The sequence below is a fragment of the Hetaerina americana genome, unplaced genomic scaffold (assembly GCF_022747635.1).
Source record: "Hetaerina americana unplaced genomic scaffold, ioHetAmer1.1.p SCAF_6, whole genome shotgun sequence".
In the NCBI taxonomy this organism is placed as follows: domain Eukaryota; kingdom Metazoa; phylum Arthropoda; class Insecta; order Odonata; family Calopterygidae; genus Hetaerina; species Hetaerina americana.
Genome location: NW_027287205.1, coordinates 71,356,894 through 71,379,690, shown reverse-complemented (window position 1 = coordinate 71,379,690; position 22,797 = coordinate 71,356,894). Strand labels below are relative to the sequence as shown.

General features: G+C 36.7%; 1 protein-coding gene across 2 annotated transcripts; it reads left to right on the top strand.

Moving 5' to 3' along the window:
- Positions 1 to 1,219: 1,219 nt before the first annotated feature.
- Positions 1,220 to 22,409, top strand: LOC139694961 (myogenesis-regulating glycosidase). Of its 2 annotated transcripts, XM_071593505.1 has the most exons (11): positions 1,220 to 1,511; positions 1,643 to 1,740; positions 2,201 to 2,348; positions 2,482 to 2,616; positions 2,862 to 3,164; positions 4,480 to 4,944; positions 8,095 to 8,256; positions 10,795 to 11,019; positions 13,410 to 13,952; positions 16,960 to 17,424; positions 18,076 to 22,409. In XM_071593505.1, the coding sequence occupies exons 1-11, from the start codon at positions 1,467 to 1,469 to the stop codon at positions 18,394 to 18,396; spliced, it is 2,910 nt and encodes a 969-aa protein (XP_071449606.1). In that variant the 5' UTR covers positions 1,220 to 1,466; the 3' UTR covers positions 18,397 to 22,409. The 2 variants fall into 2 exon arrangements, with proteins under 2 accessions (XP_071449606.1, XP_071449607.1); XM_071593506.1 differs by lacking the exons at positions 1,220 to 1,511; positions 1,643 to 1,740 and adding an exon at positions 1,968 to 2,099.
- Positions 22,410 to 22,797: the final 388 nt, after the last annotated feature.

Sequence of the window (22,797 nt, the reverse complement as noted above, 5' to 3'; positions counted from 1 at the left end):
AGTACAATAGTTGCTGGCTTGAGGATTTTAATTACCCTCTCCGACGTCAAACCTAAATGCAGTGGTTGATTACTTGCAGCTTTACACCTCGATCGCCTACAATTAAGAGCCTAAGGTCTTCCCCTAAGCCAGCGTCTTTTTTCATGGTAGGAATTCAACTGTAGGCATCTAGGAACCACAATGCAACAAGTGATAGTACGTGTACCTTTTATACTTTTAGGCATATGTGTGTTCCATCAAGTGACCAAATCTGCAGTTCTTGCAATTGCCTAATTTTTGGGGCTAGTAAATACAGGTACATGTATGCGATATACGACTATATTAGAGATTTCATGAGGGCAGTGGTAGTCTATAGTGATAGCCTCGCCGTCTCCAAAGCTGAGGATTCCCACTTTAACACCTGAATAAGCTGTTTCAACAAGTGTAAACCCCACTTTAAAAGTTGAAAAATAAATAGGCTATTCCCCAAAAGAGGATTATACGCACATTTCAGCTTTAGAATGCGAATCGAAAAGATGAACACGAGGGTGGGGAGTGAAATGGACCGATGCTCAGGCAATAGAATCTTGTATCGGGGATTAAATCACATTGATTTTTCAAAATCTCCTTCGATTACCGTCTTGATTATTTTATTACTCTTCTGCGTATTAAGAAATGAATGCAATGAATAAATATACAGCATATAAATATCATGGGCAGGTATCGGTTCGATGAAGTCAGAAGTTAAGGGAACCAACTGAATCCCTCGGCTCAGACCCATTCACAGTAGCCTGGCAGCGTTATGTTTTCAAGTAAGATGCAGGCTATGTATCATAGTAGATAGTTAATTATATCCGTTGGGAAGGAATAAGACTGTTGTACGAAGATTTCGTGATACTATATGTTAAAGTTTCCCCTTTGGCTGCACAAATTTCACTCCAGGAAGTAACTGTCAAATTATGTATGCCTGCCTTTTTGTAGGATCAAAAAAATAAAAGAAAGCAATTTCTTTTTCTGCTCCATTACTCAATGATATATTTTTGTTGAGGTTAGATGATGCATTATATCATTCAATTGCAGTCATCGCTCCCGCCATTCTGTTGCAGAATTTATGGGCAAGAGAGGTTTCAATGAAGCCGCTCATCAATTTCCTCGTCACGCATCCACGAGGCTTTTCCTCTCCCACTCGTTCTTTCATAGCTCCTCAGGGACGGTCGTTGAGGCCCATTAGTTTCGGGTCATGCAACCAGCGTAAGCTGTAAGGGCAACTGTGTTCGAAACAGGGCGCAGTATCTCGTGAGAAAAACATAGGCTTTGTTGAATTTGTCTGACGATTAAGTTACAACTACATTTAAAATTGTGATAAACAGAAATGGGTTGTCTGGTAGTGTGTACCATACTGTAGTCTGTATTGGCGTATCTACGCCACAGTTGAATTTCCTGAACACTTCTTGTCAACTACTGTCGTAAAAGTTCCTGACGTAAGAATGGCCCTAGGATCTAGTGATAGATTACAAGCGGATCACATCCAAGTATGTGTGAACTATGAACTGCCATTACTTCCAACCTGAATTTTTTCATGACAGACGTTCTGTGAACTTTGACAACTATGACTCTCAAAGTGATTTAGAATGTTAACTATGTTTTCACGTTTTTTCTTCAGGTACCATCTGCCATAGGCGTGATTGATGACAGTTCAAGTGACGAGTACAGCGATGGACTTTCCGATGACGACATTAGGAATCGCAACAATGCAGTCAGGTAAGGATATTTGAAGCGGTCCTATTGATCCATTATCTTGTCTTCTGTTACTTCAGGGAAAGAGTAATAAAAAAGGCGACTGGTAAAATGAGTTACTACAGGTTCGCATGTTGCGCAATACATAAATTTACGATGCACGTAGGCATGTGGCAACACTGTAATGAATTCCAAGAAATAACAATTGATAATCGAAATCAAGGAAAAGTAAATTGAAATTATATTTACATTCCAGGAAGCGTCTGGCACTGCGTCAATATTTGCTCTATATTGTACTTCAACTTTGATGATTAGTTTTCTCTCGTAATGTTGTATTTTTATGTTAAAAGGCAGAACTGAGAGATCAGTTGATGACCTATTGAGTAAGAATTGCTTGCTTACATTTACTACAGCATGGCTGTTCCTCGGAGGATAATACTGCATGATGTCATGTTCTATTTTGTTCATAGAGTTACTCTTTCAGGGTGCCACTGCGAAATGCTAGAAGAAAGTCAGTCATGCCTTCGCCGTCCCTCAAACTTAATGACTCCGACTTCGAGGGAGAGCAATCTCCACATAACTCAGTTACAAGCATCAATAGCTTGTCAAGCTTACTCAAGGAAAAGCTCGTGGTAATTGTATCTCTTTCTTGTTAATGGGCTTGAATATAAATTGATGATCGTGAGGTGTTTTCCTCTAACGGTAAATCTTATTAATGCATAATAAGCTCCAAAGCGCCTAGTGGATTATGATTTCTTATTTCAGATGACATTTCCTGGTGTATTGCGGAAGAAGCGACCCCGTGAATATAAACTAAGGGGATTTGTTGCTGTATTATTTTTGTGTATTGTTTTCTTGGTTGGATTTGCGTATATATTTTATCACCAGCAGGTATTGCAGGCAAGTGAACTAGTTGTTATGTTTGCATTACTTTTTCATGTTATTTTCTGCGAAATTTTACAATGTCAGAACCCATGAAATCTTTTAAAATAACTTTGTCACAGGGTTTGTTTTTTGTTTGTATCCGCCATTTTTGGTTTTTTAAACAACTATTTTGGAGCATTAAAATAACTATTTCATATTTATGGTCCTTGAACTAAATTTACCAAATGGGAGCTAATATTGACTTTTATTGTACATTTCAGCGCGCATATTTTGATAGAATACGCTTCAATAAAGAAGAGAGACATGTTAGGGTATTTAATGAACAGGGACAGGAGATTCTGCAAGGATGGTTAGGTACATTCCTTCAAGATATTCCACATTTTGGTTTCCATGAAACTAACATAGCATACCCCTGCCTACCTCGTGATGCCCCAACGGATGGTTCGCTTTGCTTGGAGTGGATGCATAAGGCACGGCTATACATGCGTTACCAGGCTGTCTCGCCCAGTGGAGGTGGTGACATGCGATGCTATCAGATTGAATGGCTTAGTCTTTCAGAGGAGGTAATAGTTAATTTAGTTTAGGTATTATGATTAATTTTAATTTCTCAATTTGGTATTGGCACATGCAATTTGCAGGGTTCATCGCATTGTTTTATAAAACTCAATCTGATATCACCAATGAAGCACACTTGATATTTTGTCTTTTAAATAGTGTTGTGTTGCATTTTATAAAATGGAACGAGTTACATCACTATTCATGTCCAGAATTTCTAATCATATAAATACTGATATTACCTTCATATTGCTTAGTTTGCACACAATGGTCGTTAAAACATTTCATCATTTTTTAAAACTTTACTTTTTTTATTTTTTTGAAAGAGTTAGTGTAAGTTGTTAATTTTTTCTCGTTTTTATTTATGAAATTTTCACCAAAGGGTGTGTGACCAACACCAACTATTTCAATGTGATGTACTGAGTTTCCATTTAACAGAAATCTATGAAATGGGCGTAAAATTATTAATATTATGTGTACAGGCTTTAGGTAGATTTTTGATGGACCTTGGTGTTACTTACTACCAAACTTGTCAAGTCTTAATGGAACCTAAAAAAACCTTTAAACCTGTACTATATAAACTTTAAAATAACTCTTTCTTTAGCTATCTACATTTTATAAAGGTGTAATATGTGGTTAAAAATATTTTTGGTAATTATATTTTTCAAAAGTAAGTTTAAATTAAATATTGAAAATTTCATTCATTTTGTGCCCAGAATGGGCAATACATGCATTGGAATATCATTTATGCCCTTTTTACAGTAATTTTCTTATGTGTTTGTAAGTCTGACTAATAAATTAAGCATAATGTAATTAGTAATTAGAATACTGACTGTTTCTTAATCAGAAGAATGCCATTTTTACAGCACTTTAACCTAATGGAAATTTCTCCTGGCGTTCTAATGTGCTGACTGACCTTTTACCATAATATTTTCTTTGTGATATTGTGACTTGTATTGCTTCCCAAATTGATTCACTATGATCCATAGGGAAAGTGTTCTAGTTTTGGGCGATGGATTTTCTCCACTGTGCATTACAAATGGCATTTAGAGTGAAGAACACTAATTTTGAATGACTGTTATAGCACAGCTTCCTCTTGCATGTTGCTCTAAATAATGATAACAATATATAGTGCATAAGTCAGTTCATCAAAACTAGCTACAACTTCTGATTTATGATTCTCAGTTATTTGTGCATGAATTGCACTTTAAATTATTAGTATTATTGAAGATAAGCATTTTGCTCCTACAAAATAGCTTATGTTTGCATAAAAATAGTTTAAATTTCATTGCCTTGAATTGCTCATGACTTCTTTCATTTCAGGTAAACCCAACTGACTGCTTTGACTGGTCCTCTGGTCGTGGGCATTGGTATGGTGGTGGTAAGACTCCTGGGATGGCCTGGCCAATGGAGCAGGGTGGAAATATCAAGGAGTCACTGAAAGATGGGACCAATGAAGTTTTAGAGAACCAGGACAAGAATGCTGATGGCATGGCCCCATTTGTGACGGGAGATGCCTCTGGTGGGCTGCGATATTGGGGAAATGTGCTCAATCGCTACTTCATCAATTCCCGGGGTGTTGCACTGTCAATTGATCCCAACACTCCATTGTACACTTCGCTGGAGAAGGGGGAAACAACTGGTGGGCGAACTGGGAAGAGATTCTGCTTGCAGGCCCGATATGACGACTTTGCCTTCTCCCACAGGACTTCACCACTTCCTCGTCTAAATTACTCCATATGTACAGCATCCAATGTGAAGTCATTGCACTCCTTCCTCTCTGAAAAGGTAGTGTGATTTGTAAATCTTTATGAGCCATAACTTTGTGATTGAGTTTAAGATTAAGATTGGTAGGAATATTAACTACCAATCATATCTCTCATGCATGCTTCACACTCTTCTTGGACATAGTGATGAAAGGATCCTTTAAAAGGTAAATGATTATCATTGAATTTCAATCTGAGATTGATATTTAGTGACCCTTAATCTTTGTCGTTGCCTCTCACTTCCTCCAATGTTGTGGTTTTCCTCCTATAGTTCTATTTTATATGGTCTTCAGTTCATAATTGTGCCTCATTCATTTGTCTTCCATTGAATTGCCACATCCACTCTTGAAAGGCTCCTTTATTAAATAATTATGCATTCTGAGGAGTTCATTTTCATTATTCCTGTGAAAAAAGTATTCCATCCCTTCTGAACTTCTCTTGTTTACTACTTCTGTTCTCTATGTTGCTAGTCATAGAAAAGGAAACTCCTTTCTCTTGCCAGGAAACCCCTTTCTCCCTGGGTCAAATATTCTGAGACCTCTGTTACCAAAACAGTAAATAGTAGTCAATTCTTTGTGTTAGCCTTTTTTTGTGTATATACCTGTGAACAGTTTATCTTAAAAGGGCAAATCCTCTGTTTTATTTTTATTTAACATCGTTGAGATGCCAATCGTTTTATTGGCCCACATATGCATAGGTGAAAAAAGCAATAATTATTATGAATTAGCCATCTGAATCAAAACACATTGATTTTTTATTGATTGAATCATGAGGGTAGGAAGATCTCTTTTGCCTCTTCCCCATGCCTCTTTGTCCTTTCTTGAGAAGGTAAAGCTCGAAAAGAGGTGGACAGGGACTACCCAAGGAATCATGAGCTTACCTTGCTTTTTATTCTAATTAATATCATAGAGGATCAAAATATGGAATATCCATCTGGCTGCAGACCATCTCACCATTTTAATCATATAGGCCTTTAGAAAATGGTATGTGGGCCCTACTCCCATCCTCACTCCAAAGCCTGTTGTCTAAACACAGCACTTCATTCAAACAATCACAAGGAGCTCTTTCTTATTATATTATTTTTGATCGGAGCTTGTTATGTCTTCTCATTGGCTTTGAAGAGCTGCTGTCACTACTTATCTTTTTTGAAGTGTAATGAAAAAAAAGAAGTATTGTTAATGAGAATGCTAGAAGCCTACTAGATTCACATATAGCAGCCTTGGGTTGCTGCTGAAAGTAAAATAAGATGATTTATGTGCTAAGCCCGAGGATGGTAGATCTAACCTCTAAACTAGTGCATGCCTCGAGTTAGAGGATCACATTCTTATGGAATTTTCCATTTAATATTTTTGAGTTAGCTGAACCATGAAGGGGATTAGGATGGTGCAGTGACTAATGTAGTGTCTTCCCACACAGAGGCCTGGGTTCGAATCCTGGAGGTGGCAGATCTTTTTCAGTGGTATCCCTATACCTACTTGAGGTGCTTTGTGGAAAGTACTTTAAGTGAGTTCACCATCCGTTGGATGGGATGTTAAATTGCTTACCCCTTGGTGACTTTTGTCAAGGGTAGGCTAATGCCGATGCTGGTTTCTCTCCACCCTTCCTCTATTCCCATCCATCCCTAATGGCACAAATGACCTCAGCTCTTGGTTGCCTCCCCTTAAGCTATTAGCTATTGCTACTACTGAAACAGGAAAATCTGGAACTGTCAATATTGAGTCCACTAATATTAGGATTCTACTGCAGAGGTTCTTTCGCACAGTTCCTTGATCTGTGGACTATAAATATTCTCCGATTAAAGGAATGTTTAGCTGTAGGTAATTGCTAGTAATATGTAATGATATATACATTCTTAAGAGGAGTTTACATGTGATATAATTATCATTCTGTTAAGGTGGAAAAGGGTATACAAACCAGGAGAGCAGGGACTAATTAATCATTGAACTTATGGGAAGAATAAATTATGGGCCATTTTTTTAGGTTATAAATTAAAAATATTGTGAGATTAAATCAATAATTTTCCATTTTGGCCTTATTTGCATTATACTTAGTATTGCTTATGGATTCATTGACTTCATGTGAATCCCTGAGAGACATTTTTGCTAATTTCACTTAACATAATGTTTACACGTACTCTTTATTTCTATATTTATTTGAAATTTTGATGCTTTCATGAGTCATTCATTGGTTTATTATGTAGATATTTTTCATGTATCCAAAATTGGACTTTTTGGGATGGTTTTAACTTTGTCGAATCCTTGTCAAAACTGAATTAGGAAATATTGTTGCGTTCACTTTTAATTTTAACATTTTCTTTTCAAATGAAAAATCTGCACAATATAAGAATGCCGTGGAAATGTATACTTAAGGTTAAGACGAACTCAAGTCTGGTTGAATGGGACAAATAATACATTAAGACAGAAGTCTAAGTGATTCAATTTGCTCAATAGGCTGGCATGCCGCAAGAGAACCTTTTATGTATTTACTACAATTGAATTGCCGACCCCGGTGGCGGCGGGGTAACGTCCTCGTCTGCCATTCCAAGGGTCGCGGGTTCGAATCCCACCTGGGTAAGTTTTCCTCCACCTAGGGCTTGGGTGTTTGTAAATGTGACTATTGTTATCGTTGTTAATAGTTAGATGTAAAGGCCAAAATGTGCTGTTTTCGAACTCATACTGAATAAATAAATAAATAAATTTCTTAAGAAATTTTGTTTTCTTCCTGTGGTTTGATTAATTTCCAGAATAAGCTCTTAAAAATGCAATGGCTTGTGCCCCCAGTTGATAAGGATATCTTTTGATGGTCCCATTATATGCGATGAGCATAAGTGCTCAGTTCATAATTTTATTTCAATGGCCGAGTTATGCTGAAGAAATTTGAACAGTTATTTTTTAAAATGGTTTTTATTTGATTGCTACAAAATAACTTGAAATTAGTTGCATGGCTTTCAAAGATCTAGGTATCATTTTTATAATATATCTTCAGTTTTATCCTTCTTAGGCTTGTTTTTATCAATGTTTAAAGCCCAAATAATTAAATGTATCATATTTCTGTAGATTGCTCTTTATAATCTTGTTCAATATATTTAAAAGGCTTGTAATGTTACAAAGAACAATGACCATTCTGTCATCCTTAGCTTTGTACTACTAAACTTGTAAATAAATGTTTTCAGAGTTTATGGGATGGACTGAAAAAAGAAGATCTGGATGTCATCAATACCATGCTGAATGAGCCCGTTTGGAGGTTAGCTGACAGTCCTGGTGGAAAGCAGCTAACGGAGCAGGCTCTTGTGGAACGAGCAGAGGGTGTAGTAGCTCTAGGTTTTCTGAGACAGGCAAGAGATTTATTTTTTTGGGCCCGACTCACAAGTAGTACTTCTGATAGAAAGGGATTATTTTAGTTAAAAATATAATGTAATTCTAAAGAGCAGTCTCCACCCAACTCATACCTTATGGGTACAGATAAGTCTTTAAGTATGTCCTCTGTGAAGATCTAAATAGGATCTGGTGTCATGACTAGCAAACATTTTGGTTATTTCAGAATTTTCCCAGAGATATTACATGCCATTAAGCAGTTGCAAAGTTGCCTGCATTCATTAAGAAAGCATCACATTTCCACTAAGCATTTCACAAAAAGAAACTCCTATCCCAAAAACACGTAACTTCATTTTGCTAGTTCAGTGGTAATTTTTAAGTAATATCAGATATAATACAATTAGTTACACCATTGTAATTTTTAGCCGCTTAACCTAGTCTGAATTTTTATTTATGCTTTATGCGCATAATGCTGTTAACAGACCCCTGTATGTGAGGAGAAGAGAGTTCACAGCCAGACCTGTGCTTATCGTATGATTCGAAGTTCATTTTTTTGTCACTTGAATTATGAAATGGCTTAGTTCTACTGCATACTGTGGGAACTTGCTCTATGATAGATTCAAATTTTGATAAATCCTATTATTATGTACTCTCTGTGGAAGTCCTCGGCTTTTTTTTTGATATTGTGGACTGAGTTAACGACCAGATATGATCTGAAAAACATCCATTGGTCGGGTTTGTACATAGCTTAAATCCATGGTGAATTAAATGCATTGAGATGGTGGCTTTGTGTTTTACCAAGGAAAAATGCAAAAAAACAGAATAATAGTGTAGTAGTATTGGTAGTTTTGGGTGTGATTATGACTAAGGTCATTTGTACCGCTACTAATCCCGATGTTAGAAATTATTGACATAGTATTAAAACCTGCGTAAAAAGGGTGAGCTAGGAATAGTATATGAGGGGCAGTCAAATGAAAAATGAACCCCCGCTACTATGCGGCTGTGGAATGATTTTATTAAGAAGTAGTGACCGAAAGTGTTGATGCATTTATCCCACTAGGAGACGAGACAATAAATTCCAATTTTGTAGAAAGAGGTAGGTCACTGACAGATCCACAACTGCACTTCCTTGTCCAAATGAAACCAAGGCCCATGAGTGTTTTTCATTTGGTTGCCAAAGATGTGAAAATCTCAAGGTGAAAGATCCAAGCTGTATGGAGGATGTTGAAGTGTTTCCCAACCAAATCGCTGAAGCATAGCCTTTGTTAGATTAACAGTATGGGGGCGAGCATTATCTTGCCACAGGATGGTTCCATCCTACAGCATTCTAGGGCATTTTGACTTTATGGCACGTCAGAAGTTCTGCAGTGTCCTCGTAGCGCTGCTCATTGATTGTGTTTCCATGCTCAAAGAAATTGGCAAGTAGAGGGCCCCTGCAGTCAAAGAAGTAGGTCATCATGTTTTTACGTAGTACTTTACCTTGACTCTACCTCTTACTTGTTCGGTTTTCATTTGACTGCCCCTTGTAATATTAGGTCAGTTCGTTTCCGGAAAAATCTAAAATATGATAAAATGTCTAAATGAATGTCTAAAAAATAAGTTTGCAAATATCTATATATATCACAAAATCATCTGTAATAGTTAAAGCAGAAGGAATTCTTCCATGGAATATAAGTGTTAATCCTACAAGATTAACTCTTGTATGTACACCGAGGCACCATGGACAAAGAAAGTCTTTTCTGAATAATTTATGAAATTATAAAAACCAGGGAGTGTTTTTTTATGTGGGGGGGTCATTCTTTGGTCCCAGGAAGAAGCTTTTCCTCCTCTCCCACCTTAACTTACGCAGCCAATGACATTTATCCAATGGGAAATATTTCCCTTCACTCAATTAATTTACTTGCGCAACTTGTAAGAGTACAATTATTCTTTGATTAGTCATTACACTTTATTAATGCAACTAGGTGAGCAACTGCTTATACCAAAGATTGAGTAAAATTATTTACATTTCTTTTGGAAAGAGGAAAAATCTCAGGAAAAAGTCAGTATCTAATTTGATTGTAAAAATTATTCTTAAAGCATTGATTGAAGTTCATTATGCAAGCTTTATATTTTACCCACATTCAATAACATGTTCACCTTTACTAAGTGAGTGGCACCTGTTGTGTGGTATCTTCCCTCCCTCCTTCTTTTTCCCAATATTCTTTTCATTTGAAATAATAATATAAATGCATTTGTTTGTCCTGGGATTTGGTGCGTATTTGCACGTACACAAATATAGGACAAGTCAGATGTAAACTTAGCAATTTAAAAAAAAATACAATACATATACATGCATATGTATATGCAAGAGTCAGAGTTACAGACTGACCATTCCCTTGAGATCTGAAAACAACAGGCATTTTTGATGCACAAGTATTTCTTGCTATAGTACTTCTTGGGATTCACGAGTTTTGAGTATTCACAGATGTTATTCACACTTCACTAATTCTATCACCTTCAAAGGAAATGTTCAGGCGTTTGTGTAACAGTTTTTAATTTCATTATTTATTCTATAGGGCCATGTTGTATTGGGGGAAGGATGGCAGCGGCATCCTGGAGACTTCACACTGGATCCCAGTCGCTTCCCAACCATGAGGGATACCATCAACATAATTCACCGTCGTGGATTTAGGATTGCGTTGACGATATCTCCATTTGTGTCAACTGAAAGTGAATCTTTTCAAGTAGCTGTGAAAAATAGCCTTTTGGTTGCTGAACAAGGAGGTGGAGCATGGCATCAGGTAATATGCACTCATGGTTTTAATCTGATAGTTAACCATTTATTTATGTGTCCTCTAAGAAATTGTTTCAAAAGAACCAATATGCAGAATTTAAAAAATGTCAGCTTACTGCTTATTAGAAGTTGCTCTATTTCATGGTTCACGTGATGCAACATCACATAAATTGCACTGTGATTTTTCCATTTAGAGTGTATAGAAAATATTTTGATCACACAGAAAATTTCAATGCAACAATTTCAGAGTGTAAAAATCATTCACCTTGACTGGGATTTGAACCCAGATCGCTCAATATCCGGTCGAGTGCTTTAGCCACTTAAGCTATCGAGATGTCCTCTTAAACTCTGAAATTTTTTAAGAGGATGCCTTGATAGCTTAACTGGCTAAAGCACTCGACCGGACATTGAGGGATCAGGGTTTGAATACCGGTCAAGGCGAATGAGTTTTACACTTTGAAGTTGTTGCATTGAAATGCACATTAGCGGATGACTCAGTTAAAAGTTACTGTTGCGGCATCTCCCGCAGTTTCTTTGAAATCAGACAGAAAATGGTCAAAATATTTAAATATTGACACTTAGCAGCTTTATCAAATTTGATTCATCATAGAATCCCAGAAATTCACTGGTGCTAAATTATTTCCGCAATTATTTCACTCGCCTCACACACAATGTCATTTTCACTTCAATCTAGGGCATTGCTAACTCCTCATTTTTGAAAAGACATCATGATAGTCTCACTTTTAACTCTCTGCCAGGACTTTTTCACTCACAAACTCTAGAAATTGATGGCCATTTCATTCTTCCCGTCAGTGTGATGTCATCAGTTGGTGCCTTAAGACCTTTTTTCCTTATTCAAGTGGCAGCTTTGATGCCATTACACTACTATGTAGGCACAGACCATTTCTCTTCATGAATCACTCACACCATGGCATTGTCCCAGAAAAATTGGCAATAGACATACCTATAGAAAATTTTCTCGTTTCTATTAAAATCATTTTTGTTGAAAAAGTCATCCCATTCTTCTTGTAATGTGATATTCAGTTTTTAACATGTTCCTCAACTTTTGGGTTTTTAGGAGCACATGAACGTAAAATTGTTTACTCTGAGTATATCGGTAGAAATGCATTGTATAAGTAGAGGGGCAACATCCGCCTTTGGGAATTGTTTTGGAGGTATTCTCAAGAAGATACCAAAACACTATTGATTATTATTGGCTCGAAATAGTGATTTTATCAAAATTTTCAATAGAGGGGACCATTTTGTATGCCTACTGTACTAAAAAATATTTAATAGTAAATATTTTTCCTTGTTTGCATATAATAGGTTGAAGTTATATCTGAATACTCTCGGCCTATAAGTTGCTGGTTGATTTTAGAGAACATATGAAGCAATAAATGTGCGTCTTATGGGCGGGGAAATACAGTACTTTAAAAATAAATTGAAAAATTTTTCTTGTTTAATATACTATATCTTTTGAAGAGAAGTCTTCCTATTTTGAGTCCCACTGCTAATAAGCCCTAATCCAAAGTTGGTTTTATGAATATTTGAAGCTTTAGATTAAAATTAAATTTGGTATCTAATGGAATAAAATTCTAAATAGGCATATGATTAAGAACACACTTTTTGCTTGTTTTATTTAAATTAATGCACAGATCGAATTGTGTTCTCAATTATAAAATGCTGTTCCGCCGCATCATGCCATACATGGTTGATTTAATAAATCAACGCACTTTGCAGCTTCCTCATGAATATTTATTTGGCACAACCAAATAAATAAATAAATGGTCATGCCAAATAATTGTTCATGTGGAAGCTGCAAAGTGCATTAATTTATTATGAAAGACTTCCACCAAGTCACTCCAGAGACAGTGTCTTATATGGTTGATTTAATTCTAAAGTAGTGATTCTCGAAGTTAAAATTATCTGGGTATTTGGTGATTTTTAATTTCTTTCAAATCGAAAGAAAGTTGGGCATCAAAGGTCCTTAGAAAACCAATTTTAAAGATTTTGAATTGATAGGAAAACTGGAAATCACGGGGAATTTAGGGTTGTTCTTGGCAAAGATTGGGATTTGGGAAGTAAAAATAAGGTTTTACTACCTCCTTTTACTTCAGAAATGATAATATAGTGAAATTACTGTCAATATATAATATCCATACTATAAAAAAACTCAAAAGAAACCTGTCATTGAAAATTATCTAAGTACTGGTCACCCTAGTGCAGGAAGCTTGGTATTTAAAACTGAGGTAGCCAGTTTGACTTACTTTGATTCCTATCAACCATGGTTAAGTTTTAATTTTTGACTTCATACAGTGAAGTAATTCTCCCCACTCAAGTGACCTAGAGTCATTTATTGCAATGTGATTAGTTCAATGCAAATAATTTCTTTTACAGAGTCGTAATGTTCCTGCCCTTACTCGCTATGGAAATACTGCAAGTGCTGGTGTCCTTGACGTTACCAATACCAACAAAACAGTGCCATGGCTAAGGGAAAAACTTCGTGCCTTGGTCAAGGCCTATCAAATCGATGCATTTTATCTTGATGTGGGCACAGCATTTGATATGCCAAGATTTCCTCGTTTAGAGCATCCAAGGCCCAACTTGGATTCATTTAAAACTGCTTTCTTGGAGGCGGTCTTGGGTGGAGCCCCAGTATTGGGGATGTCTGGTTCAGTGCAGAGACCTAGACCGCCTGCATTTGTGTCGTTGCCTACGGCACCGTCATCATGGGAATCCTTGAGAGCAATAATCCCAACCACACTCACCTATGGAGTAATTGGATACCCATTCATAATGCCAGGGCCAGTGGGGGGAGATTATGACCCCAATGTGCCTGAGGAGGAAGAGGCTACTTCGCCAGCCACTAAAGCAACAGAAGTGACCCTGGAAACTACCACACCGGTAGCGACCACAATGTCTACCAGCTATGAATACAATGTAAGTATGTAATTGTGTGTACCTACCTTTATTAAATGAAAGTGGCTCTATGAACATCTCCTTGATAAGGGAGCAATGGTAATTGCTCCTGGTAGGGTCACCCTTGCCAGATAGGTTGAAGTTTAGGAGGCAGATAAAAGGTGGTCCATGCAGCATTATTTCCTCAGTAAGGCGGCTGCAAAAGCATATGGCACCAGTAAGGGGGGGGGGGTTGAGAGATGGTGTCACATTAAAAACACCTCTGAGGAAGGCAACAGGAAACCACCTCAATTATTATTCCCAAGGCCTTGATGATGGCCAGAATAGAAAACAAGAGTCCTGGCAACTATAGGACTAGGCCCAATGGACTGTGCGTTGTGCCTGGCAGTGGGAGAGGCAAGGTTTCTATGATCATCACCTTACAAATCACTTGCAAAGAAATTTCAACAGCATAGCACAGAAGACGCTGAAGAACAAGACTGAATGAGTTAGCATAGGAACTTGGAATGTTAGGACAATGTTTAGGACAGGAAAATTAGAATATATAAAGTGAGGTATGGAAAGAGGAAATATAGATATTTTAGGTCTGTGTAAGGTGAAATGGTAAGATAGCAGGGATTACTGAAATGATAGTTATAGAGTAATATACAGCTGAGGGTACAAGAGCCAATGAGGGGTTGCCATAATAGGGAATAAAAAGATAGGAAAAAGCGTAGTCAAAATATAACAAGCAACAGATGGAATATTACTAGTAGAGATAAAAGCAGAACCAACGAACTTGGTCATTGTTCAGGCAAAGGTGCCACCAAGCAATCATATGGAGAAAGAAGTCAATAGAAAATATCATCAGTTAGAGTAAATAATCACGTGGGTTCCTGCAGGGAAACGGTGACAGTTCGCAAAGGAAGAGATGGTGATGAGGTGAGGGATTAGGGTTTAGGTATGTGGAGTGACCAAGGGTAGAAAGCAATGAGTTATGCAGGTGATAGGGGTTTGTCTTCACCAACTCTTGGTTTAGACACTGCAAAAGGTGTAGGTACACATGGAAAATGCCAGGTGACTCAGAAAGGGATCAGTTAGATTATATTATGATTGGACAGATTAAGGAACAACATGATCAATTTGCACAGCCTCCCGGGAGCAGAAGCGGACTCTGATCACAATTTAGTAGACATGAAGTGTAGTGTTTGATCCAAAAAGATTGTGGTTTGCTGTCGAAACACTGTGTTAGTTTCTGGGCACCTCCCTCACCTTTCCTGAAGTGCGAGTTACAGGATTAACGATGGAAGAGATTCCATGGAAGACCTGATTGGGTGAGTGAGACTTGCAAGGTTTAAGGCATTTACACATACCCAAGCAAGTGAGTGATTGGCGGGCCACTGGCACAGGGAGAAATCTCTCGTTAGCGCTGGGTATGTGAGTGCCTGAGACTAGCAAGGATCAATGCTATTTAGTACATCCAAGCTAGAGAGTGCATGATTAATTTGAAATCATTGAGCAGATTACTCTCTTTTGATGTCATAGGTGATATAAAAATGGAACTGGTAAATCATCAAATCTACCATCAAAATTTAGTCCAACATTCAATCTAGAATGAAAATAATCATTAGATACAGGTCATTATAATAGATTCTGTGAATTGGATGGAATAATATTCAACCACAGAAATCCATTATTAGGAATTCTACTGATTAAGGTAGCTTTTGGATGAATACAACTGCCAAAAAAACTTGTTCTTCCTAACAAAAAACAACCCAACCCAACAATGAAAGGCCTTTTCTTAACATCCCTGTCATCAATTTCCTCCTGGTGAAAGCCTCTTTGCCTAGTGCAATTCTCTGCTTATATCACTTCTACTTTGACAATTTTAGTTGAAAAGACATCCGAGGAATGTAAACTGAGCTGTCAGCTCTATTTTTGCCCTCCCATTTTAATGTTAAGCTTGGCATTTCTCTTTCTTACCTCCCATGGACTATAAAGGTTTTACAATTTTCCAGAAAGAGAAAGGTTAAGGTTAACATTAAAATAGGCGGGGAAAAACTAGAGCAGGTGAAATAGTTTACATATCTCGGAAGTGTTTTGGACGAAAATGGTCAAAATAGTCGGAATGTAAGGAGAAGAATGGCACGAGGCAAAGAGGCTTTCACAAGGAGGAGGGAGTTGATGACAGGGATGTTGAGAAAAGGCTCTGCAAAACTTTTCATATGGAGGGTAGTTATTTATGGCATGAAAAATGATCACTGATGCAGGATGATAAATATATATTGGATGCTTTTGAAATGTGGGTGTGGAGAAGGTGAAATAGACAGAAAGGAAAACTAATGAGGAAATGCTCGGTATAGTGGGTAAGGAGAGGGGATTTTTGGGAGAAATCATCAGGAAAGAAGGAAAAATGGATGAAGGGTGTATTTGATATGCAGTGGGATGTTGAAGAACGTAATAGAGGGGAGAATGTTAGCTCAACAAGAAAATGGCAGGAATAGGATAGTGATGTTGGACAGGATGAAGGGAGGAAGAAAGTACAAACAGTTGAAGAGGGACTTGTAGTTGAGTAGAATTTTGTAGGTTGTGTTTTGTTAGGAGAATAAAAACTTCTTTGTTATGTCCATCCAGAACCTACCTTAAAAAAAATGATAGCAATTCATAGTTTATAAAATTTTAATCTGTTTAATTATATAATTACTACAGGAGGGGTTGTGCTTAAAACATTTCAGCGTGAAAACTTTTTATTTCAATGTTGTGAATCTGTTAAATCAACCAATTGATAGTATTTTATTCTTTTTAAAATTATAATCTTGTGATATATTTAATTTAAAAAAATGAAAATATGCTGTGAATATATTGTTCACATGACCTTAATCTTATTCTTCTAAGATTATTTCAGTGAACTCCTCAATAATGTAAATTTGAGGTTTTACTTTTGAGTCTGTTATTTTGCTCTTGTTGAAATGTTTAAGTAGCCAGTCAGTAGAGATATAAAAGGAAAATTGTGGCGAGTGTATGTATTGATAAATCTTTTGTGATTCAGGAAACAGAGTTGTCATCGAGTGCCATGTCCAGTGTGTCTCCAACATCAGTGAGTGAAACAACATATGAAGATGGACTCTCCTCTTCTGTGGCTGATTCGCCGTCCCCATCCTCGTACACACTTCTCTCATCTCCACTGTCATCCACCACTTCTACCTCAAGCACTACTACCACCACCACCACCACAACGACCACCACCACCACTCCCCCCACCACAACAACTACAGCCTCGACCACTTCCTCCACAACCACACCAACCACCCCCCTTCAAACATCCAGCACAGTGGCCTCGACAACTGTGACATCACGCGCTCCACTTCTCCCACCCCCTCCGAGGGAGCTGTATCTGAGGTGGTTGCAGCTGGCCACTTTCCTGCCTGTAGTGCAGCACCGCCTTCTCCCGAGTCAGTATGAGGATGAGCAATTGCTGGCAGTTGCCCGGGAACTCGCATCTCTCCGGCATAAGGTAAACAAATGATGTATATTTTTTTGCTTTCTATATTGAAGTTACCTGTGTTACTGACATCCTTGGAAGTATGGTACATTCAGCCCACGATCGGTGTTTCACAGTTTCAAATCCAGTGGCCTTTGAATCTTCCCAGTTAAGCTTGCAAGGATTTCAATTTTATAAGTATGCGAATAAAGTTTATTGGAAATCACTGGTGGAAAAGAAAAGAAATTGGCCCCTCTTCCCTGAATATGTGAATTTTACGTGAAATGAACATTAGTTAAGAAGAAAACCAAGTTTTCACTGAGGTCTTCTTTCCCTTCCTCCTACTCTTACTTATAGTAATTGTCTGCCTTTGCACCCTCTGAATAATTGATTACAATGCACATTTTTATTTCCCCTCATAAAGGGAGTCTTCAATAATTCCAAGATCTCTGCCAACAAGCAGACAAAAGACATTGAAAGATGTTTTGTAAACTTAGTTTTAACATGCTCAAGTTGCTAAATATCAGCATGGTAAGTAGTTTTCCTTCCATGCTGTATTGCCATCTGAAATTCGCACGTTTTGTATTTCTTGGTACAAAATGTGTAATGTTAAACATAAACATAATAATGAATGGAATGTTATGAATTTCAAATTATTGAATAAAAATTTTTAATCACTCTTAGGTGGTCAGTCCATTGTTGCGGCGGTCTGCAAGGGAGGCCTTAGACAGTGGCCTACCATTAGTGCGCCCATTGTGGATGCTAGACCCCACAGACCTCTCCTGTCACCTGGTTTCCGATGAATTTTCTGTTGGGGAGGAGCTGATAGTTGCCCCAGTTCTCCATGAAGGCTCTCGAGAACGGGAAGTTTATCTGCCTGCTGGGGTATGGAAAGATGGTATCGATGGAAGTCTCCGAAAAGGAGATCGTTGGATACACAACTATCGGGTCAATGAAGATAAAGTAGCCTACTTTGTCAAAATGCCTGACAATACAAGGTTTTAAGGAGCCTATTCGTAGAAAACCATCAGATGATAAAATTCAAGGGACTCAAATATTGATGAATTCCCTCTCCTAAGTTCCCACTCATTGCACAGAGTGTATTGAAGTTGTAGCCCTGGAAGAGGTATTATTAAATACAAAAGAAGCACTGCTAGGTCCAAATATCAGTAAGATGGTTTGACATAATGTCAGCTTATCATGAAAGCCCTCATAAATATCTGATAATTGAAAAGAATCCCTCAATTTGTCTAATATTTCAAGTTTCAATATCCTAATCATCTCTTTGATTCCTAATCTAAGACATTTGCGAAAGGGATGCTATTCCATTTTTGATTATCAACAGACATGCACTACTCAGTTATTAATGAAACGTTATATGTTAGTTCATTACAAAAGCAATACAAAATTCCCTATAAAACATGTTCATTTGATTGAGTTTGATATAAATACAATATTAAATGAGCTGATCCCCTCAAATTATGCTGTGAACATCTTAATTGACATTATTATTTCATAAAGATACTTTTTAAACTGTGTTGTGTATGTCAAACTCGTATAATGTTTTTTGATGATTTGTTAATTATTAATCACTCAGTTTTCAAGAAACCAAATCATGGTTTAAAGTTAGTTATACCTGTGCATAAAATCTGAAGGCGTCATTTCTGTGTTTTTAATCTGGATAATATGTGAGCAATTCAAGTAAAATTTCGCTCAATATTAGCAGTTAATGGAAAATTATCGAAGCTCGTTTACACCAAGTGCAGATTATTATTACTGATCATGCCTTTTCCCAGATTCAGAATATATTTTACGGGGTTGCCGTGCTTTGCTACATGCAAAGTTAAAATTCATCTCTCCACTGAAAAACATTTAGCTAATTAATTCGAATTCATACTTTCTTATCTCACTTGTGCCACATTTATTAATATAATGACATAATTTTCTTTTCCACAAAAACTAAAGTACTTGATGATCCACGCATCAATGGATAGATAGCTTGTGAAATATGATTAATTCTGAATTGAGAAATCCCTTCACCTGTCTATGCATTCATTTAGTCAATAATTGCTTTACCTTAAGTCAGAAACACTATCGTTTTAAGTTGTGACGTTATGTGGATGAGATGTGTTGACATTAGAGGGAACTGAGGAATGTAAAACAACGACTCTCCCAGTCATATAAACCCCTTACCATCATGAATTTAAATGTGATTGTTACAATTGGTTTAGCATGAATGGGGGAGATACATACCAATTCTGGGGAAATGAACAGTAAAGAAATATATTGTAAAAGCTTCTTGTGCTACCCTGATTGATAGCATGTATGATAGAAGTAGATTCCTGTAACAGCAAATTATAAGGCATCGTCATTTATTTTTAATCCACCCACAATCCCCCACCCAGTTTAATAAAATCAAAGTCTAAAGAATAATCAAGGAATATAAAGTGTCCTCGGATTGGTTATCTAAATGCACAGTTCTAATTTCCCCAATATATTTCATTTATATGTATTTATAAAAAAAATGTTTGGTAGAAAAGTATTGCTTTAAAAAGTTTGTGTAAGCAGAAGGGGCCACTCAACAAATCGAGTGCTTGTGGTGTAAAAGTTCATATTTAACAGGTGAAAATGAGAACCTTTTAAGTATAGTTTGGTGAAATGGTCTGTATTTGTCTCATAATTTATGGTCCTTCATACCAAAGGACTTCATTTGCAGGAGATTTTACTATGCTGACTTCAGAGTGGGTTTCTTTTAACACTCCAGTGGCAGTATTTTCTGCAGAAATGTGTGATATATTAAGAGATGATTTTGGCAGTTTTTTTCCACATGGTGTGATGAATCATCAAGTAGAAAGATTTGAAGACCAGAAATGCATTTCCTATAAGACTGTGTAATATTTTATAGTTTTTTCGGCTATTGCCATTCAGCTTTATTATTAAAATAACTATGTACTAGAGTAGTCAAAGCTTCCTATGGAAGTCTGCTGCTATTATATTTTCATATCATATACTTCATGGAAACAGCCCTTGTTTCATGCAAAGCAGCAAATTTATAGATTATGAAAGATAAGCAAATTTTAGGTAAGGAGAATGTGGCCATGTTAACTAATAACTTGGTAAAATTGTATTCTTGTTAAAAAGTATGCTGGACGTACTAGTGTTATTTTAAGTGTCAGTATGAAAAGATTAAGTAAAATATAAAAAATAGTGAAGTGTTTCTTGGAATATAGCTATGCTGGAATATGCGTATGCTTAATTGTGGATCTATTCATTTTGACATTTTAGCTTTGAAGTTGTTACTTAAATTTTAGAAAGATATTTGATTTGAAGAAATGATTGTTTTAAAAATTTCACTGGAAATTTTTAAATTAGGTGTTTTGTAAAGAATCATGTATTGTTTTGGCAGCTTCATAAATTATGCCAAATAAACTTTTGTACAGCCATGTTTGTAGTAAAATTTGAATATAATTTAACCACTTCAAATATTTGAATTATGAAATACTCATTAATTATGTTATATAATTAGGTAGATCAGCTTATACTGAGATACGCATGTAAATACTTGATTTCTTTTAAAAGAGATATAATTTGTGAGGAAATATTGCAGATATATATTTTATGGTCAGCTGTGTTATTAGAAAAAATGAAATATTCGGTTAGTATTGTGTTTTCTCTGTTATCAATGTTATCAATTAATTTTACAATGCTTAAAAGTGTTATTTTCAGAGTGACTGAAAAATTTTCATGCTCAGTAAAGCAATTCTTGGTTTGGAGGAGGATTCTGAGAAAATTCTGATCACCTCAGTTACTATTTTCTATTTATTTATGATCAATAAAATTTGTTGATATGAAATTTTAAAATGACTACCATCCTAATTAAATAATAGCATAGTATGATTGTAGTCTTTGGCGGCGATGTGATGATGATGCTGAGACTTTTCAGTGTGGCTGTATAGAGTAATGTGTGGTTCAACACTCAGTGGTGTTAAATCAAGAGTGACCAGGCAGGAATGGGAAAAACCTGAAGAAAATCTAATCATGCTGTTAGGCATCAAATTTAAAAGAAGTAATATTTTTCATCATAAAATACTAATAAAGTAGTAGAGTTATAGGTAGTATTCTTAAGCAGTGGAAGAGAAAAACTTTTTATTGAAATTATTTATAAAACACTAACCTCAGGATTTTTTAAAATATAACAAATCTGAATGTATTATGTTTATTCAAGAAGGTAAAGTATTGTGCTTACGAAATTATACTTTTAAGGGGTATTTGTATAGGTATTACAGCTATCATAGTGTCATTGTACAAAACAACAGCCCACATGCAGTCATAAGTAAGAACAAACAGGAAATTAATTTTTTTTCCCTGAAGTTGAAGTAAACAGGGAAAAGCAGGGGAAGTAATCTATATGTTCCCCCCTCCTCATCCACTCCTCAAAAGCCCGCTGGTTGATCCCTCCCTGTGTGGTCAGATTCTCCTGTCATTTTTTGTTATTCTTAAATTTGGTGATTGCCTTTTTCTTTAAAGAATTCAGTGATCCAGGGAAGGATCATTTATAATTTCTTATTTTAGACCTCCGGACATTGAAGGTGGTCCCTTGGCCCCTATCTGTCTTTGTTTCAGAGAAGGCTGCTAGCTAGGAAGTGTTCCTACTTTTCAGGTAGCCCTGCTGGGCTGTAAGAGAAGAGAGAGAGTGGGAAGAGTTAAGTGGGGTGGAGTGAAACAGCTCATCTGGTAGAAATTAGAATGCTGCGCGTGGGAGGGGGATGGGTTGGGTTGCTCTTTTCTTTTATCAACAATCTTTTTTGGGCAGTTTTGAACTTTTTTCTTACATTTTCCTCTTACACAGACCTGAAAGGTTGTGAGAATAGAGCAATAGAGATACCAACACTTTTGGATATCCTCATTGTATTGTTTAACCTCAGGACCAACATAGTTTCATGCGTTTTTGTTTTGTACCTAATGCCAAGAAAGTTATGTAATAAATTAATATGTGCTAATAAAGCTTTCCTATCATCTGTTGGCCCTTAAGTTTACCCTTATTATGCAGAATAAGAAAGGAACCCCAGTGAGGTGTACGGCAGATCATCAACCTGCTGATGCTACTCCGTCACTGCCATTAGCTTGTAGCTGTAACAGAAAATGAAAGACTTGTAGGTTTGCCCACTTAAATGGAAGTAGCTTATGTATGTAAAAGGACAGAACTAACAGGAACTGGAACTACTCCAGGGCAGCCTGCCCCTGGTGGTGCCTCCCTTGGCAGGGGTTCGTTTTCCTGACATTAACAAGAATAAAATTAAATGAAATCAAAGAAGGTAGTTTGAATGAATAATGATGTAGATGGTGTGATTGGTAAATGGCATTAAGATGCAGCTGTCAAATGATGCCAGTGCATCGATGAATCAA

Coding starts and splice junctions, on each gene's coding strand:
- LOC139694961 (XM_071593505.1), top strand. CDS start 1,467: ATGGCCCTAGGATCTAGTGATAGATTACAAGCGGATCACATCCAA. Junction 1,512..1,642: donor TACAAGCGGATCACATCCAA/GTATGTGTGAAC, acceptor TTTTTTCTTCAG/GTACCATCTGCCATAGGCGT. Junction 11,020..13,409: donor GAGGTGGAGCATGGCATCAG/GTAATATGCACT, acceptor TTTCTTTTACAG/AGTCGTAATGTTCCTGCCCT.